Source organism: Temnothorax longispinosus, chromosome 7 (assembly GCF_030848805.1).
Source record: "Temnothorax longispinosus isolate EJ_2023e chromosome 7, Tlon_JGU_v1, whole genome shotgun sequence".
Taxonomy (NCBI): Eukaryota; Metazoa; Arthropoda; class Insecta; order Hymenoptera; family Formicidae; genus Temnothorax; species Temnothorax longispinosus.
This window is the reverse complement of record NC_092364.1, coordinates 17,924,688-17,940,417: the sequence shown is the minus strand read 5'-3', so window position 1 is coordinate 17,940,417 and position 15,730 is coordinate 17,924,688. Positions and strand designations below refer to the sequence as shown.

The 15,730-nt window shown below is 36.7% G+C and overlaps 5 protein-coding genes across 11 annotated transcripts in view; 2 read left to right on the top strand and 3 right to left on the bottom strand.

The window, feature by feature from the left end:
* Positions 1–162: 162 nt before the first annotated feature.
* LOC139816614 (dymeclin) lies at positions 163–4,814 on the bottom strand. Of its 3 annotated transcripts, none has more exons than XM_071784226.1 (12): positions 4,684–4,814; positions 3,807–4,113; positions 3,523–3,720; positions 3,179–3,423; positions 2,893–3,108; positions 2,609–2,790; positions 2,389–2,514; positions 2,209–2,322; positions 1,839–2,132; positions 1,579–1,761; positions 1,356–1,472; positions 163–1,270 (listed from the first exon to the last, which is right to left on the bottom strand). In XM_071784226.1, exons 2-12 carry the CDS (start codon positions 4,091–4,093, stop codon positions 1,103–1,105), a joined length of 2,130 nt encoding a protein of 709 aa, XP_071640327.1. In that variant the 5' UTR covers positions 4,094–4,113; positions 4,684–4,814; the 3' UTR covers positions 163–1,102. The 3 variants fall into 3 exon arrangements, with proteins under 3 accessions (XP_071640327.1, XP_071640328.1, XP_071640329.1); XM_071784227.1 differs by having other exon boundaries at positions 3,807–4,110; positions 4,684–4,774; XM_071784228.1 differs by lacking the exon at positions 4,684–4,814 and adding an exon at positions 4,600–4,618.
* A 2,147-nt stretch (positions 4,815–6,961) lies between these two features.
* The window catches only part of LOC139816615 (tubulin monoglutamylase TTLL4), a 146,703-nt gene continuing 137,934 nt past the window's right edge, over positions 6,962–15,730 (top strand). For 2 of the 4 annotated variants that reach the window (XM_071784231.1, XM_071784234.1), the window contains exon 1: positions 15,323–15,414. The gene's annotated coding sequence lies outside the window, so the exon portion shown is untranslated. Of the gene's footprint in view, positions 6,981–15,322; positions 15,512–15,730 lie in introns of those variants that run through there. The other 2 variants (XM_071784233.1, XM_071784232.1) reach the window with 2 other exon arrangements.
* LOC139817009 (mitochondrial 2-oxoglutarate/malate carrier protein) lies at positions 7,581–8,891 on the top strand. Its single transcript, XM_071784822.1, has 5 exons — positions 7,581–7,762; positions 7,913–8,046; positions 8,151–8,321; positions 8,523–8,622; positions 8,693–8,891. Exons 1-5 carry the CDS (start codon positions 7,581–7,583, stop codon positions 8,889–8,891), a joined length of 786 nt encoding a protein of 261 aa, XP_071640923.1.
* Positions 9,113–10,697, bottom strand: LOC139817008 (mitochondrial 2-oxoglutarate/malate carrier protein). The gene is made up of 5 exons (XM_071784821.1): positions 10,331–10,697; positions 9,947–10,083; positions 9,665–9,835; positions 9,373–9,472; positions 9,113–9,305 (listed from the first exon to the last, which is right to left on the bottom strand). The coding sequence occupies exons 1-5, from the start codon at positions 10,543–10,545 to the stop codon at positions 9,113–9,115; spliced, it is 816 nt and encodes a 271-aa protein (XP_071640922.1). The 5' UTR covers positions 10,546–10,697.
* LOC139815891 (uncharacterized) lies at positions 10,999–14,400 on the bottom strand. Of its 2 annotated transcripts, XM_071783140.1 has the most exons (9): positions 14,186–14,400; positions 13,909–14,082; positions 13,457–13,651; positions 13,180–13,364; positions 12,850–12,970; positions 12,571–12,778; positions 12,148–12,476; positions 11,737–11,901; positions 10,999–11,662 (listed from the first exon to the last, which is right to left on the bottom strand). In XM_071783140.1, exons 1-9 carry the CDS (start codon positions 14,264–14,266, stop codon positions 11,510–11,512), a joined length of 1,611 nt encoding a protein of 536 aa, XP_071639241.1. In that variant the 5' UTR covers positions 14,267–14,400; the 3' UTR covers positions 10,999–11,509. The 2 variants fall into 2 exon arrangements, with proteins under 2 accessions (XP_071639241.1, XP_071639242.1); XM_071783141.1 differs by lacking the exon at positions 14,186–14,400 and having other exon boundaries at positions 13,457–13,696; positions 13,909–14,036.

The window sequence follows — 15,730 nt, the reverse complement described above, 5'->3', positions numbered from 1 at the left end:
TTTAAATAGGCTATTCTGGCTATTCTTGCGTGCGATTTTTAAATGACCTGCCGGTTAAAAATGGAATATTGTATTATTTCCATTCTCTCCTATATCGTCCTATTCCCGTGAATTTACGTCCATATTACGTTAAACAAGTGTTTGAAGAAGCGAGACGTGGCATTTATAAATATCAAAGTTTTTATTGATGTACATATTAAATAAAAATTATTTGCACATATACAGCGTAATACAACTATACAAATATTATGTTGCGATGTTTTAAATTAAACAAGTAGAAACTCAATTTTCTCGATAATTATTTACAAATATATTGCAGATCAAAACCGAAATTGCATGCTACTTTGATTGGTCTACTAGATATAATTTCACTAAAGCCTCGATAATTTCATATTTTTGTATTAAAAAATATTTTTAATTGGTATATATATTTAGTTACGAGATATTACAAAAGAAAATTTAGTTTCGAAGTTATACGGGCATTTGTAAATTATATTATTTGTGGAGATTGTAACTTCTCATGCATATATTAGTAGATATCTTTAATAACATAAAATTACATTGTCCCTTGTAACAATGTTTATAATGCAAAACATTACAATAACTTTAACCAGTCCCATCGACGTGCAGTAACTGCACTTATTTTGACATGGTATACGTCATTTATGCATAAACACAAAATTGCAGAAAAGTTACAAAATCTGATTTTCATAGATATAAAGTATCTGTTGTGAGTTTTTTATCCCATAAAATGAGAATGAAAAAATTATATTAAATTCAATTTTTCATTTGTTTGCGATTTCATTAGTATTAAATTATACAAGAAAATGACATGATTAAGAAAGTTTCGTTTTAGACGATGTATCCTTGTTATAAAAGGTATACTTCATCACGCAGTAGATATATTCGATGCCATACATTATATATACTCTGCTGTATATAATTTTCATTTTTATTTCAGTTCTTAAAATTTCCATCTTAATCCATAAAAAAAAACATCTTTTGGTTTTGTGTGAATATTTCTATTGCAAACTTATAGTTTTAAATATTAACCTGTTATCGCTTTGAATATTTATAACAGAATGCACGCCTCATCTCAGTATCAGCAAACAATGATGGTTGCTTCGCCATTATTGGGAGAAAATAATTTTATGTTCTCCGCATTCCAATGTAACAATGCTCCTTGACAAACGACACTCCACACATAAGGAATGAAGAATTCCTCTGGTTGTTCTTCTTCTACATACTTGAACTTTAATTCTGGGAATTTCTATAAACAACAGTACACATATATCATAAAAATTTTCATAATGAGAGTAAACAAATTGTAATGATCTGTAATAATTTCTACATACTCGTAAACGATCCCTTGGCCATTCTAAAGTTCCTTGTCGTATAGTAGCTAATACTTGACTAACGCCTAATTGTGACTGATCTTTTTGTTCCAATTTATAAGAGAAAAAATTAATTACCTAAAAATTATATTTCAGAAAATTTCGATTATTACATATCAATTTAAGTATAATATATTGAAATATGAAAATGCTGACTATTCATAATTTAAAAGTGGAAACTTACAGACTCAATATTTTGTATAATATCTTGGAAAGCAGAATGTGTTCTAAATGGTTGAAAGACATCCTTTTTATACAGGAGAGTATAAATTAAATTCGGATTGTGCGCGAGTCTATGTGTTAAACAACTATTTATAATTTCTAGCACCATCCGTAAGACCTCCTCAAGTATAGTCAAGTCTTGAATCTAAAAAAAAAATATATATATATTTTTTTTATTTAATAAGTACCAAACGGAAAAAATGACTCGTTCATGTATCTTACCAAATCTTCGGTTGTAACAGTAGAAACAGCGGAAGCCTCGGTCTTTTTTTTATTACTTTTACTAACTGTTACATTAATAGTCGTTTCAACATGCGTACTAAGAACAATACTACCACTGGCAGGAAGAGTTGTCGACTGTGTTTGCTCTAGAATTCTTGCTTCTAACCGTGCATGCTTCTTTGCAAGAGTTTCAAACAGACTTAACAACCTCTGACTAACGTAAGGGTGTAAAGATGTGAACTGAGCAGACATGTTTGCTAGGGCTGCCAAACAGTTTGTATGAAGATATTTATCCTAATAATGATAAAAAGAATGTTGCATTTTGTAAATGTACGAATTCATATCAATATATACGAAATATCACACGTACTCTCATTTTAAACATATTATATTGTATGGTGCGAATCACAACAAGGATTAAAAGACCACCTAATGATATTTCGCTTATGGATCTCTCAGTGTACCATGTTACACTTTTAAGTATCTTGAAAAAAAAAATGACAATTACTATAATCATCATTACAGAATTAAAGAAAATATTGATACTTACAATTTCATGTATTCGTTTGTTAAATGTTTCATCTTCACTTAAAATTAGCAAGATGATGAGAGACATATAAATATGATGGGATGTGTTGTTTGGCGCATGATATAATATTTGTAGTATTGGAGTTACCTAACAGAGTAAACAAACGTTTCAATATTGTTCAATTATTAAATATTAGAAGTAATTAAAGTCAAAGAAAAATGTGAGCTTTAATAACACTTGCCAGTAGTTGTATATCAGGCCTTCTCATTATGTCCTGTTTCACACTCGAGTTTCTATGTAAAAGCATGTAGAGCAGAAGCGTGACTTCATCTGTATTTGGTATCTTACAAATGGTATTATATAATTTATTTAGATTAAATTTGAAAGTATCAGCTGCGTTCCCTTGCGATATAGTATGATCTTCTATAATAAAAAATATATTTTTATTTGATATATGCAATGTTAATAATAATAATAATCCATATCAGGATTTTTGTAATTGAATCAGATCAGCCCGATGCTCACCTTGCATATCTATAAAAGAGAAAAGCGCGTTTCTATATGGATTCTGTGTAGCGGTACAGTGATTCGTCAGAACCAATAGAAGCAATAGAGATTGACTAGCGAGCGGAGTTTCCGTATCGCGTTTTTTCTCTTCTTCCTCAGCAGTGCCGTTATGCGCAACCTGTACATTTTTCGAACCGCTGCCTATGCCCATTCTTATTACGTTCCACAATCCGGCTGAAATAATGCTTTATATTAACGTTTTGTAAAATGGACTGTCCGCGTTTTGTGATATCATTATATTTACCAGCAATACTGAATACAATACTACCCCCGGACTGCTGTGTCAGTAATCCCGGGGGAGCGTGTTCCTGTTGGATAAAATTATGCAACAGCGTACACACCATAGTAGCCGCATGTTGGTTCAGATGCACGTGCATCGCTATCCTGTACACTGTGCTGTATTCGGCCGCAGTTTGAGAAAATAATTGTACCGAAAGCAGCACAAGTAAACAATTGATCGCCTCCAAGTGAACAACGTATGTAAATTCACTGTAAAAAAAATAGATATATTTATTAGATATATTAACGCACACGGTATGCATTTTTAAAAACATACACTGTAACATACAATATATTTTCTTCACTTACCATAAAGGTACATCTGTAATGAGTTCTATCAGTGCTTCGATAAAAAATGCCAATCTATAAGTAGGAAGTGCTTCGCTTGTCGTTTGCGGTGCTTCAATGTGATTTAGCATCTGTTCTTCACCAACAATCTCAATGAGGTACTTCAAAATACATCTCACAGCAAACAATGCATTGTACGTTTGCCATGCCGATATTATACTGCAAATAACAAAACAAAGATGTTTTAAATTCATTTAGTATTACACAACCAATTATGACGTATTAATAAAGTAAAGCATGCTTACTTCTGATTTTGCACAGGCGCTAGCAGCTCGTTGATGCGTATCAGAGCTATTTGTATCAGGGTACCAAAGTTGCCGGTGACCAAATTATTAACCAGCAACTGTTGGCACGACGAGTCTAGCCGCGAATCCAGTTCTATCTGATCGTTCCTCGTAATGGGTGGTCGTATGTTATAAGAGAGAAACGTACTCCAGAATGGATCATTCGGAGGTATACTCTGCTTCCCGCAGAATCTTCCCAGGTGCACGTTCTTGGAAAGATCTTCATAGCGACTCGGCGTAGCACCCATTGCCCTTCCTTATTGATCTTCTGAAAATGAAAGAAACAACTGCTCCTAATATCCATTAAGAGAATCTGTTCCTCGCATTATGCATGTGCAAATAAAGTCATTTCATTTATTTACACGCATGTACAATAGAACTGATGACGTTATATGTTAAACAATATCGAACGGCTGACTTTCTGGCGACTTAAAGATACTTTTTGCACCGTCGGCGGCGATATGTAAATACGAAAATTGCTTTCTTTGCGAAGATAACACAATCAAAAGAATACATTGACAGTCCAGCATGACGACGGCGACTTGGCACGAGCGAATCAACACGTACCAATCGGCCGTGAATATTCTAATTATTCGTTTAGCGTTTGCACAATCGTGCTTCGATGTTGCTGCTTTTGTCACGACAGCCGGGACGTTATCTCGCAATTCTCGCGTAAACGTAAACGCCGCGACGGTACGGGCGAGTTAAATAACCTCCAAACGTCACTCGGCACATCGAGAACAGCTCGATTAACCTGTTACTTCGCCGGTAATTCGCAAACACAGCCTCCCGTCACTTCGGACAATGCGTTTCGCGCGTGGAAATAAAGCGCACTTACAAAATTACTGGTCAGTTGACTCGCACATCACGCATGGACAGCAAAAAGTTCCACACTGACACTGGCCAACACTGGCACCAGGCACCAGCTGTATCGACACGGTCGGTCATCGTCTTCGTCATCGCCTCTCGGAGCGAACCTGCCATACCGGCAGGCAAAAACCGCGCGAATATCTCCGTTTAACTATCTTCCCGCCTTCAAACTCGCGGCTGTTTTCGACTTGCGAGGGATTACTCGTGTCGCAAATCAGCGCCCAATACTTGGCATTTTGAAGCCTTCGAACGCACGATTCGGGGGGAGATCATTGAAGTACCGCGGCTCCGGATGTATCCGGTGAAAATATTTGTCGAACGGTACAGTGCCGTTGAGCGGCCGCCTCGGCCGTTCGGCCGCCATGACAGTTTCGGCGCGTCGGTTCGGTGACACACGGGGAGTGCGGCCGCTCCGCGATCGATCGCCGATTTTGCCGGTTAAAAGTGCACGTCGATCGCGAATTCTTGTCGGGAGTGTCGACCGAAGGGACGCACGATCGCCAGAAAGTGTCGGTTATCGTGGGCGTTCGCGGTAGACGCCGTTTCGCCGGTCGTAATCGAGCCCGGCTCCGAGCGAGGTTCTGTCTCGAAACGGTACAGTTCCGGTGAGTACGGATTCCAATGCCGTAGGCGCGCGAAAATAGTCCTTATGTCTTTTCGGGAGAATTGAAGCGCGATTGGAGTACTTTTCGTTAGATACGTGCTTCAGCGGCACGTTGAGCACTTGTTAATTACATCGCGTGCATATAATTGCTGCATTTATTGGAAAATCCGCCACCGACTGTTACAAACATTTATTTAATACTGTAAGTGATTATTTGGCTTATAGTGATTGATTACTTGTTTTGAGTATTAAGAGCATTAAAAACAGTGCTTTTACTCAAAATAAGTAACTAATCACTGGCCAAATAATCACTTGCTTATTAAATTTTGTGTAAGGGGAGTACAATACATGTCGGTAGCGCGACAGTTCCGTCAAGTGAACTCCGCGCTATCGTAGCGTCACTGTATACGATATGCCATATTGGTAACGCCGATGTGCCATAGTTCCGTCAAGTAAACTCCGTGCGATTGTAATTATTGATTGTGAATATCGTGTCGGTAATGCAAATGTCGATGGTTTCGACAGATTAAGTGAATTCTGTACGATTGCGTCTAATTGAAATATATTAAAACTGAATAAACTGAAATATTTATATATGTGTAGCACCTAACAATATTTATATATGTAGTGTAAATTATATAAATGGTATTTATGTAAATGGTAATTGGCAATAATCGCGATAATTATAACTTGGCCGCGATCACTCTCTCTCTCTCTCTCTCTCTCTCTCTCTCTCTCTCTCTCTCTCTCTCTCTCTCTCTCTCTCTCTTTCTTTGTCTTTTTCTGCTTTTACATGTAGTTTTTCTGTAAATTAGAAGTATGGAGAATGAGAGGTTATAAATTAGAGTTTATAAAATGCACATGAATAAATTGAATTAAACGGTAGTAATTGGCACTGATCGCGATTACTTTCTCTCTTGGTCGCAATCACTGCTTATATTAATATTATAGATTGAAAGTGCAAAATTATTGTAGTTCATGTTGTGATTGTTTTATAAAATTATATGCACGAATCAGTTGCAAGTTGTGTATAAAGTTATATGAATTAATTATAAATTGTATATTAGTCATTGACAAACTAATAAGTTAGGTTGCTGTAATTAATATTATGGTCGTTACAGAAATCATTTGTCTCATTATATCCGTATTGTGAGGTTTTTAGTTATAGAAAAAATATCGCAAAGAATTAATCGTGGAGTACCGAATGTTGAAATAATAATAATAAAAAAACGTGATCATTATTTATAGATACAGTCGGTGGCGGATTTTTAAGTATTTACGCACAATTTGATTTAGACACTCCTACAGCATTTTTAAACCTTTTAACGCGCCTATTGCATTTAATGGAAAATTTACTACCGGGTGTAAGTGATAATAACCGTTTAGAATTCGCCCGGATGCGTCGTGAAAAAAAGTGCATTTGATATCGCATTGTGCGTTTCGAGTATTCACATCGCGTGAATTCGTGGTTTTTACGCTTCGAAAGTACAGTGTACGAACTTCCGAAGTTTATGTATGCGCGTATAATAGCGTGTATAAAAATATTTATTGTACTGTATGTAGATAATAGCGTGGACAATAAAGTGCTAGTTTTTGGTGTTCATCGTTCTTTTGACGGAGCTGGTGCGGAGCGTTTCCTGAGCCGAGCGACGCCGTGGCTGGTGAGCAAAATTGTTTATTTTTTTATTAAAATATGTGCGAGAGAGACTGCACGTAGCAGCATACATACCCGCAACTGCTATTATTTATTTTACATATACATTAATAAATCTTAAAATATTTATCGAAAAGAATATATTTTATGTATTATATAGAAATAAAAAAAATATTTTGAATGTTTATATTAAAATGTTTTATCGCGAATGCAAGTCAAAACAAGACGATACAATGTTACTACATTCAGGAGAAATATGAAAATGAAATAGTAGGTTAAAAAAATTGCCGTTTTTATACTTCTCTTATCGAGACTCTGAAAGAATATTGATAAAAGTAACAAGTTGTAAGATATTGAAGATTAGCATGAGAAAAAGAGAATACATCAATGTCAGCGTCGCTCGAAGACGCCAAGGTGCCGAAATTCGTCAATTTTGTGATAGGTGGCATGTCGGGGTAAAAAAATACTCATATTATAGCCTATTATGACAACATTACTTTTTTTTACTCGAGACGTAAATATCTTGAAAAAAGTGAGTTCGGCTTGGAACTCACGGCAATTTTATCCCGCCAACGACAGAGTTATAGCACAGATCGCGACGCATCCGATGGATGTTCTCAAGATACGCATGCAAGTGTCGCACGATACTTTACGCGACACAGCACTTCGCACGTTTAGCACGAGCGGAGTTTGCGGTTTTTACATGGGGTTGAGCGCGGCTCTTCTTCGTCAATTGACCTACACCACCAGTAGACTTGGAATCTATACCACATTGCTGGATATCGGAGAGTAATGTCAGTCATTGTATTCATTTTGTCGGTCGTTGCGCTTAACAATTAATCGTAATCCGCGGAATCGTGTGTGCGGAATATCGTGCAGATTTGGCGTTTATATTTGCCTGTATTATAAAAATGTCTCATTCAAATTCCTTCTCTTCAGACAACATTTTGGCTATTTAAATTACGTTACGATGATTAGTCTCGGGATGGTAGCTGGCGTGATGGGCTCTTTCGTCGGCACTCCCACGGATCTGGTATTGATTCGCATGGTGGCTGACGTGAATCTGCCACCAGGTATTCTTAATATCTTTAGGCCTATATTTCTCAGAATGATTGATCATAGAGAGAGATAACAAATAGAGACATGTTGTGTACTTAATATGGGAATTAATATTTAGAAAAGCGAAGAAATTATAAGAATGCCGTGTGTGGCATCTTTAATATATGGAAAACCGAAGGATTTTCCGGGTTATGGAGAGGAGCGATGCCCACGATGGGCAGAGCAGCGATTGTAAACGGAGCCCAGTTAGGTACATACACAAAAGCGAAGATGTTGTTACGAGACACAGGTTATTAAAATTTACAATACTAAACCTATTCGTTTCACAATGCAATTTTACACAGCGAAGAATATAATAAATACAATAGAAAATAGGTCAGAATATTATCATGACAGATAATAAAGGTACAAGAGAAAAATTGGAATCAATAATTAATTTTACTTATGGTTCTAATCGGTAATTTTAATAGATTTTTTAAAAATATGACAGGGTATATCCAAAACGGTATACCGCTGCAATTTGCCGCTGCCATGATGTCCAGTGTAATTACGTGTTTCGCTTCGATTCCGATGGACGTAGCTAAAACTAGGTAAAGCGGCGAGATATCAAAGATAATGTGATTGAGGTTTTTAAATATGCATTCTTGGATTGCATTTTAGGATTCAAAATTGGGGACAGTCTACAAAACCGCCTGGTATCACGGCTATGATCATTAATATTGTTAAAACGGAAGGGATAATGTCACTATGGCGCGGTTTTCTTCCGTATTATTCCAGAGCTGCGCCCAATACTGTAATTACCATGGTGTGCGTTGATCAATTTCACCGAATGTATTCAACATTTTTCCCGGTATCGTAATAATAATTACCTACGTCAGTGTTAACTGTCTTCCTTTAATTACACGCTACGATATAATTGGAGTAGAATCTAAGATTGAGATGTTACAATTATTTAATTAAATCAATGAGAATATTGTTTTAGAAAGTATAGAGGTTTCTCTTTATCTGAAATTTTGTACGTCCCTGACGAGTGTGTGCGATACAAAAATGCGATTTTCGATTTGGATATTTTTTTTATTATCACTGGAAATATGTTCTATATAAACGCATCAGTTGCTCGTTGATAACGAGAGTCAGTACCGTGTGCGGACCGATCCTGCAGTAAGTTGGCCAAAAACCTCTCCAAAGAGATCCTATTCCCTCATTTTTCGCTATCGACATCATAACTGAGATCATCCCCGGAGGTGTTTCAGTGGTCTTCATGTTTTGTATTCTGCGAATAAGAAACAGTAAAAAATCTTATTTCTATTTAAGAAGTTCTAAATATTAAAATTAATAACCTGGTCTTGGCAATGTCAAAAGGCATGGAGTTGAAGGCAGTGACAAAGCCCGATACCATCGACGCGCCAAAGTGTAAACCTATGCCTTCTTTAACATTCGCTATAAGAATAATCATTTTTTAAATAATGAAAAGATTCAAAAGAGATAGATACAAGAATAGAATTTTATAAATGAAGTATTATAGACTTTTGTACACATTTTTAGAAGTTAACGTACATATTCGTATTTACGTTTAAGAAACTAAATCATCAAAATGAATCGGAAATATTGAAAACTATTGTTTAGACATACTTTGTAACGCAATCAAATGCTTCACTTGACTGTAAGTAGCCAATTGCGAAACGTTAACGACAACAGCCCTTCCTATCGTGGCCACACTTCCTCTCCAGAGAGTGAATATTCCTTCCTCTCTGGCAATTCTGACGAAGGCGTCAAACACGTTCTTGTAATTTCTTCGCTGCTCTAAATATTGAAAACATTAGCTAAATTAGTAAGATTTATATTAAGCGATGTTTCTTTCGATACTGATGAAAATCAATGCACTAATTATTTTGTACAAAAATTTATCATTACCCACTGGTAATCTGCCATCGGTTGTCATTCTCACGAGAGCGACATCGGCTGGTGTTCCAACGAAAGCCCCCACGGCACCAGCAGTCCCAGCCATAAACGCCAGAACCGCGAAACTAGGACGGCCGATGTATCTTTGTCTAAAATGTAATTAATTACTTTTTAGAAACCGCAACCAAATGGTGACTTTGATTATTTTAACTATTTGATTATTTGATTAACTCGACGCAACCGCACGGGGTCATTATTAAAGATCGTCTAAGAGACATCCTGATTTCATTTCGATTTCGATCAGACTTTCTCTTCAGACTTTCATGTTGTCTGGAAATATTCGCGATCACTCGTCTGAAATTTTGTTATTCATTTTGGTCGATGCTATCAGATTACCTCCAAAAGTCTTGCATCTGATTATAAATCCCGAGTCGCACGGTCGTGTACGTCGCCTGTCTGACGAGACCGGCCGTTAAACCGCTGTAAAACGTAGTAATGCCTTCTTCGCTGTATATAGCGCCAATTATATTCAAGATCGATGATTTCCCTTTGTGCACTTGCATTCTATTTTTGATCACGTCCATCGGATGAACCACGCAAGTGCCCGCCATTCTGAAATATGAACGAGCATTTTAAACACTATATTTTAATTCAAGAAAAAGAAAGAAGAAATTACCCGGAAAGACCACCCAGTAAAAAATTTATCGTCGGCGGTATAGGTTGTTTTTTCTTTTCCTTCGGCTCTTCATCTCTCTTTGACATCTTTAATAACTCGTGTCGACAAAATAAATGCTTAAATAAGTTAGATGAATAAGTGGCTTCTATTCCTCAAAATAATCTAAAATACTTTTAAAAGTCTTTCAAGTCAAAATACACGTGTATTAGAGTCTATATATAATGTCAAATTTTTAATTAAAACTTAACCTATTGCACATTAAAAAATGACGCTTTGCAGCGTAGTAAAATATCGATTAAAATCGATTTTTATACGAATTAGATTTTATTGGTTAATTTATAACATTGGGAAAAGAGAAGAAAGATAATAGATATATTGCTTGTGCTCTTTTAAGATAAATTTATTCTAGTACAAGGATTTGATACATTGTGTATTGCTTATGCGACGAATCGTATTTTATAATTGCTCGTATGAGAAATTATTTCGCATTAAATGCATGCTATATTACTGAAATAATGTCACATGTTAATATGTTCGTACTTAATTTATGTATTGAAACATGTTTTCGAGAAACCCGTTCCAGACAGCTTATTTAATTGCTCGAGAAAGGAGTATAATATTTTAATGCATAACGAGTACCCATTGCAATAAGCAACCGTGAGAGTACTCCAACTTTCACAATTTGCCGAATTCTTTGTTCGTCAATTGCTAGTAAATTTCGTTTTAACATGGACTTTGTCTCTACCGATTCTTGCGTGAGTTAAAAACGCGCGAGACTGGACGGTGCGATGCGAAAATGACTCGATAACGTCTCGAATAAATGACGTAATGATCGGACGGATGCGTGGTAATTGCGAACGGGTGACTTACAAATTAACGCTGTTTATCGCAAACGGCAATTACTGCAAATAATATATTTGATCGACCGGAACAGGTTTCGGGCACACGCAGCGACGACGGGCTCTGTATTTTCTCCTCGGCCGCTCTGCTTTAACGGTTGACTCTTCGAGTTTTTTCTTGCTTGGCGTTAACCCCATTTCCTTTTTAATCTCCTACAATCAGAGACGATTCTTTAAAATTATTCGAGATTCTATTAATCTGAAACTTTCAAACTGTTTAAATGTACCTCTATAACTTTAATGATCGGATAAAGTGGTCTCACACCCTTCGACTCTTCTAAAACTTCGTCGCCGTAAACCAAAATTCTTTGATTGGCTTTCTCCATTGCGGCTTTAGTCGCTTCAACTTCGAGAACTTCCTTTTCGCGTTCTTTATCGACTTGTTTCTCCTCCTGATATCAAATTAAAACAATTTTTTTTTTCAATATATTTTATGTCGTGTACTTATATAAACAGGATTGAAAGAAATGTAAAAAGTTTATATACAGATAAAAAGTACTTTGTGTGAAAATTATATTTCAACATGCACATGCACGTAAAAGTAACTATTGAAAGTAAAATTCACATAAAAAGAAATAATTATTTTCAGAAAATTAGATCCGGTTATTATAATTTTCCTTAAAGAATTCTATTCTTACAATATCTTTCCGCAATTCGTTGCCATATTCCAACTTCTGTTGCCATTGTTGCTTGCGTTCTTCCAAATTGGTCTGCTTGTCATACTCGTCTCTCTTAAATCTCTGCATCATCTCCCAAGCTCTCAGCTCTTTCTCCTCTTGTCTTTGCCTCGTCTTTGCAGCCGTGTCGTGAAGCCTATATTCCTCCATGAGAGCGCGCATCTTCTCTTCTCGTTCCTTTTGTGCTTTTCGCTTTTCCACCTCGGCCGCCTCTTTATCTTCGATAGCTTTTTTCAAGATGTCTCGCTCTTTAGCCTCGCGAGCTTGCTCCGTTGAAACATGTTGCTCCGCTGAAACAGGATTCGTTAATATCTAGGTATGTTTTACTTGTTTGAATTCTGCATGCAAAATTTATGTTTCTGAAAGCATCCTCGGAAAGCAGACCTATAATCTGCGTCTGACGCGCTTTCTCTTCCTTTTCCTTTAGCGCTAAGGATTTATGAATTTTCCGCACTCGATCTTTAGCCTTCCGATAAACTTCCAACGCTCGATCTTCTAATTCGTCATTGTGCTTTAATTCCAGTTCGAATCGTTTCTTCTCCTCTATCGCTTCCTTGAAAAATTTCTGAAGTCTCTTCTTTTTATTCAATATCTAAACGGAATACACATTAAAATCCTTTGAGATAAATAAAAAATGTATTCGCGACAAATATCGGCGCTTACATCTTGCATCTCTTTCTCTTTCGTGAGTTGCATATCTTGGGTCGTGTTTCTTTGATCCCGTTTTTCAGCTTCCAATTCTTCCGTTGCTTTTAGCTTATTATCTCGTTCGTTCTCTTCGATCCTGAATATATAATTAATCTGATAATACGTGTCGCAATATAATGTCAAAAATAAATATTTCTTTCTTTGACTTCGATACTAATAATATATTTACTCAACTTGTATTAATATTAATATCTATTAAATTTGTGCTAATATTAACATTCCTAAATAAAGATTCAGAGAATTATTATACTTTGTGTAAAAATTCCTATTAAAATTAATGTTTACTGTTTCTTCAACGCAGTCCTGTAATCTCTCGTTTTTTTCGTTCGTTCCTCCGCTTCTTGTTTCTTCAACTCCTCGTATTTTGCGACGTCTGTCTTAATCGAATTAGCGTATTTCACATCGTGCTCCTGGTCCATCGCTCTAATAGCCTTTTGAAAGGTCACTTGGGCGTCCAGCTCTCTGAGACACTGATAAAAATCGTGATAGACTATTTGAAGTTTAATTAACGGTGAGCCTGGCTTAGGAATTACACGAACACTCCTGTCGTGGGAAAGTATACCTCTGAGACGAGGAGAGCGCGATTAATCTGTCGGCACAAAGGCCTCTTTTGCTGGAGCAATCTCCTTGCTTGCTGCACCACCTCAGCACGCTCCGCCACCTTTTTCTCCGTCATTTCTTTCACGAACACTCTCCTTTCTTCCTCGGATTTTTTCCTCTTTGACAATAATTCTTCCCGCTGTCTCGCCTTAATATTCTATTATCAAACCATTTTCGTTTTCAGCAGCGTTATCAGTTGTCGCTATATAAAATAAACTTTGAAAAAAATTTTGCAAATGCCTGCCTAGAAATTTATTTCTATTTTTCTTCGAAATCCTATATATATTGATAAGAAAGATTTAAAATATATATCTTATCTCTGTATTTTTTTAAATATATATTTCGGAGCTTAGAAATAAAATATTCCTTGTATTTGATCGCAATTGTATTGAATCGTGAATAGATCAAGCGTACTTGTATTGTGCTGTCCCATGTTTTACTTTTTTCATAAGTCGCTTTTTTCAGCGCTGCTATTTTTGCAGCTTCCTTTTCTCGCTGTGCCGCTATTCTATCCTCCTCCGTAGTATAATCCACGAAACGCTGAAAGGTGTCCTTCGTCACTACTAATGCTCGAGCTCTTTCAGACACCTGCGAAAGTGCGGTTAAATTTTCAGTAATATTATGATGAATATTAGAGGAAATTCGGTCCTTATAAACTCAACGTTTGAGAATAAATAAAATTAATACTCACTTTGGTATTCTCAAGCGTCTGCCCGGCTTTCAAGACATACGTCGTATGCATTTCCGGATCATGTATTTTTTTCCGCACCATTTTAGAACGGAAAAATTATAATAGCTGGCACGAAGCAAAGTTTTTCAATGCGAACAGCTTGAGTTTCTGCTAAAAAACTGCAATTCAACGAATACACGTAGACTATCTTCGCACAGCACGAATGGTTGACATAGAAACCAAATAAAAGCGATCAATGAACCGAATAAAATCAATTTTATCATTTGGGTCTGTTTTCTATAGCTGAACTGGCTGCACTAGTTCAAAGTTTATCTTTTTTACTCCACATTGGAAGAAAAAAGATAAACTCTGAATTAGTGCAGCCAGTACTCCACATTGGAAGAAAAAAGATAAACTCTGAACTAGTGCAGCCAGTTCAGCAATAGAAAACAGACCCATTATCTCCAGTATATGAAAAAATACGTCAACATTTTTTTAAATATTTCTATTAAAGGAAATAGAGCAATTAGCATAATTTATTTATGTTACTACTCATGAAAAGTTTCAAAGTAATTATACAGTAATTATTTAATGTAATCTAATTAATTTATTTAATCGCAATTCTTATTTATTGGCTTAAACGTTCTTATACGTTTCTGTTTGAGGAACAATAAGTAATAATAATATATTATTTTAGATGTTATATACGGACATCTCATACGTGTATCTATATCTATATTTCTACATCTTCATATGTCGGAAATATGATACGTATTTATTTGCGATAATGATACCGATAACATTGCGATAAGAAGTATATTTACTTGAAAATTCCTCGAAATTACGATTACATCCAATCTTAATCTCATATGTTAGATTTTTCTAACTCTTATCAGACTATGGATTCGAGGTTAAACATTGCGAATGGGAAATTGGAATTCGATCAATCAGAACGAAACGAATAAAAATTAAGATTATTTAATAAATTTAATTGATTGAATTTTAATATTTATTGTCAGTTCGCAACCTAACCTTTGATACAGACTTGAATCTCTCATGATGAGTCTCCGTCAATTATCATCTGAGCGTAACCTTCTCTCTTTTCCCGTCGTCGTTCGCTACGATATCGATATTGCCAGCGTCGCGTCGCGTGGTTACGCGAACGCGCCACAAGATGACGGCGAAGCGTGATCGTGCACCTGTGGTGACAGCACGTGCTACAGCTGAGTGGCGGTTCGGTTATCGGGAAAGTGAGTATAATATCGCTGTGGCCGAGTGCTTTTCTCGTTTTTCTCCGTGCGCCCGCGGTGCCCATCGACACGGGCGGCGTCCCGAGGGACTTCCGGGGTACGTTCAGACGCGAGCGTACCGGCGAGTTCGAGCCGCGCGATGCGAGGCTGTTTACGTGACGCCGACACGTGAGTCGGCCGATGTGCTCTTGGTCGTAAAGTCGTAACGTAGGTCCTTCGGGATCACCGCGCGACCTTGGCTCCTTCCTCGCGACCTCGCGATAACGTCCGGCCGGCCGCGTCCCACGAGACGCTCCGGCGCGAGTTTCAGCGCGCG

What these genes read in the sequence shown, in the direction of transcription:
- LOC139816614 (XM_071784226.1), bottom strand. Translation starts at nt 4,093, where the DNA reads ATGGGTGCTACGCCGAGTCGCTATGAAGATCTTTCCAAGAACGTGCAC. An exon ending in TATTGTATTCAGTATTGCTG is followed by an intron (nt 3,109 to 3,178) that starts GTAAATATAATG and finishes GCATTATTTCAG; the next exon opens with CCGGATTGTGGAACGTAATA. An exon ending in GGCCTGATATACAACTACTG is followed by an intron (nt 2,515 to 2,608) that starts GCAAGTGTTATT and finishes TTACTCTGTTAG; the next exon opens with GTAACTCCAATACTACAAAT.
- LOC139817009 (XM_071784822.1), top strand. Translation starts at nt 7,581, where the DNA reads ATGGATGTTCTCAAGATACGCATGCAAGTGTCGCACGATACTTTACGC. An exon ending in ACATTGCTGGATATCGGAGA is followed by an intron (nt 7,763 to 7,912) that starts GTAATGTCAGTC and finishes CCTTCTCTTCAG; the next exon opens with ACAACATTTTGGCTATTTAA. An exon ending in GATGTTGTTACGAGACACAG is followed by an intron (nt 8,322 to 8,522) that starts GTTATTAAAATT and finishes AAAATATGACAG; the next exon opens with GGTATATCCAAAACGGTATA.
- LOC139817008 (XM_071784821.1), bottom strand. Translation starts at nt 10,545, where the DNA reads ATGGCGGGCACTTGCGTGGTTCATCCGATGGACGTGATCAAAAATAGA. An exon ending in CAGATGCAAGACTTTTGGAG is followed by an intron (nt 10,084 to 10,330) that starts GTAATCTGATAG and finishes ATTACATTTTAG; the next exon opens with ACAAAGATACATCGGCCGTC. An exon ending in GCATTTGATTGCGTTACAAA is followed by an intron (nt 9,473 to 9,664) that starts GTATGTCTAAAC and finishes TTATTCTTATAG; the next exon opens with CGAATGTTAAAGAAGGCATA.
- LOC139815891 (XM_071783140.1), bottom strand. Translation starts at nt 14,266, where the DNA reads ATGGTGCGGAAAAAAATACATGATCCGGAAATGCATACGACGTATGTC. An exon ending in GCGCTCTCCTCGTCTCAGAG is followed by an intron (nt 13,365 to 13,456) that starts GTATACTTTCCC and finishes GATTTTTATCAG; the next exon opens with TGTCTCAGAGAGCTGGACGC. An exon ending in AGGACTGCGTTGAAGAAACA is followed by an intron (nt 12,971 to 13,179) that starts GTAAACATTAAT and finishes TTATATATTCAG; the next exon opens with GATCGAAGAGAACGAACGAG.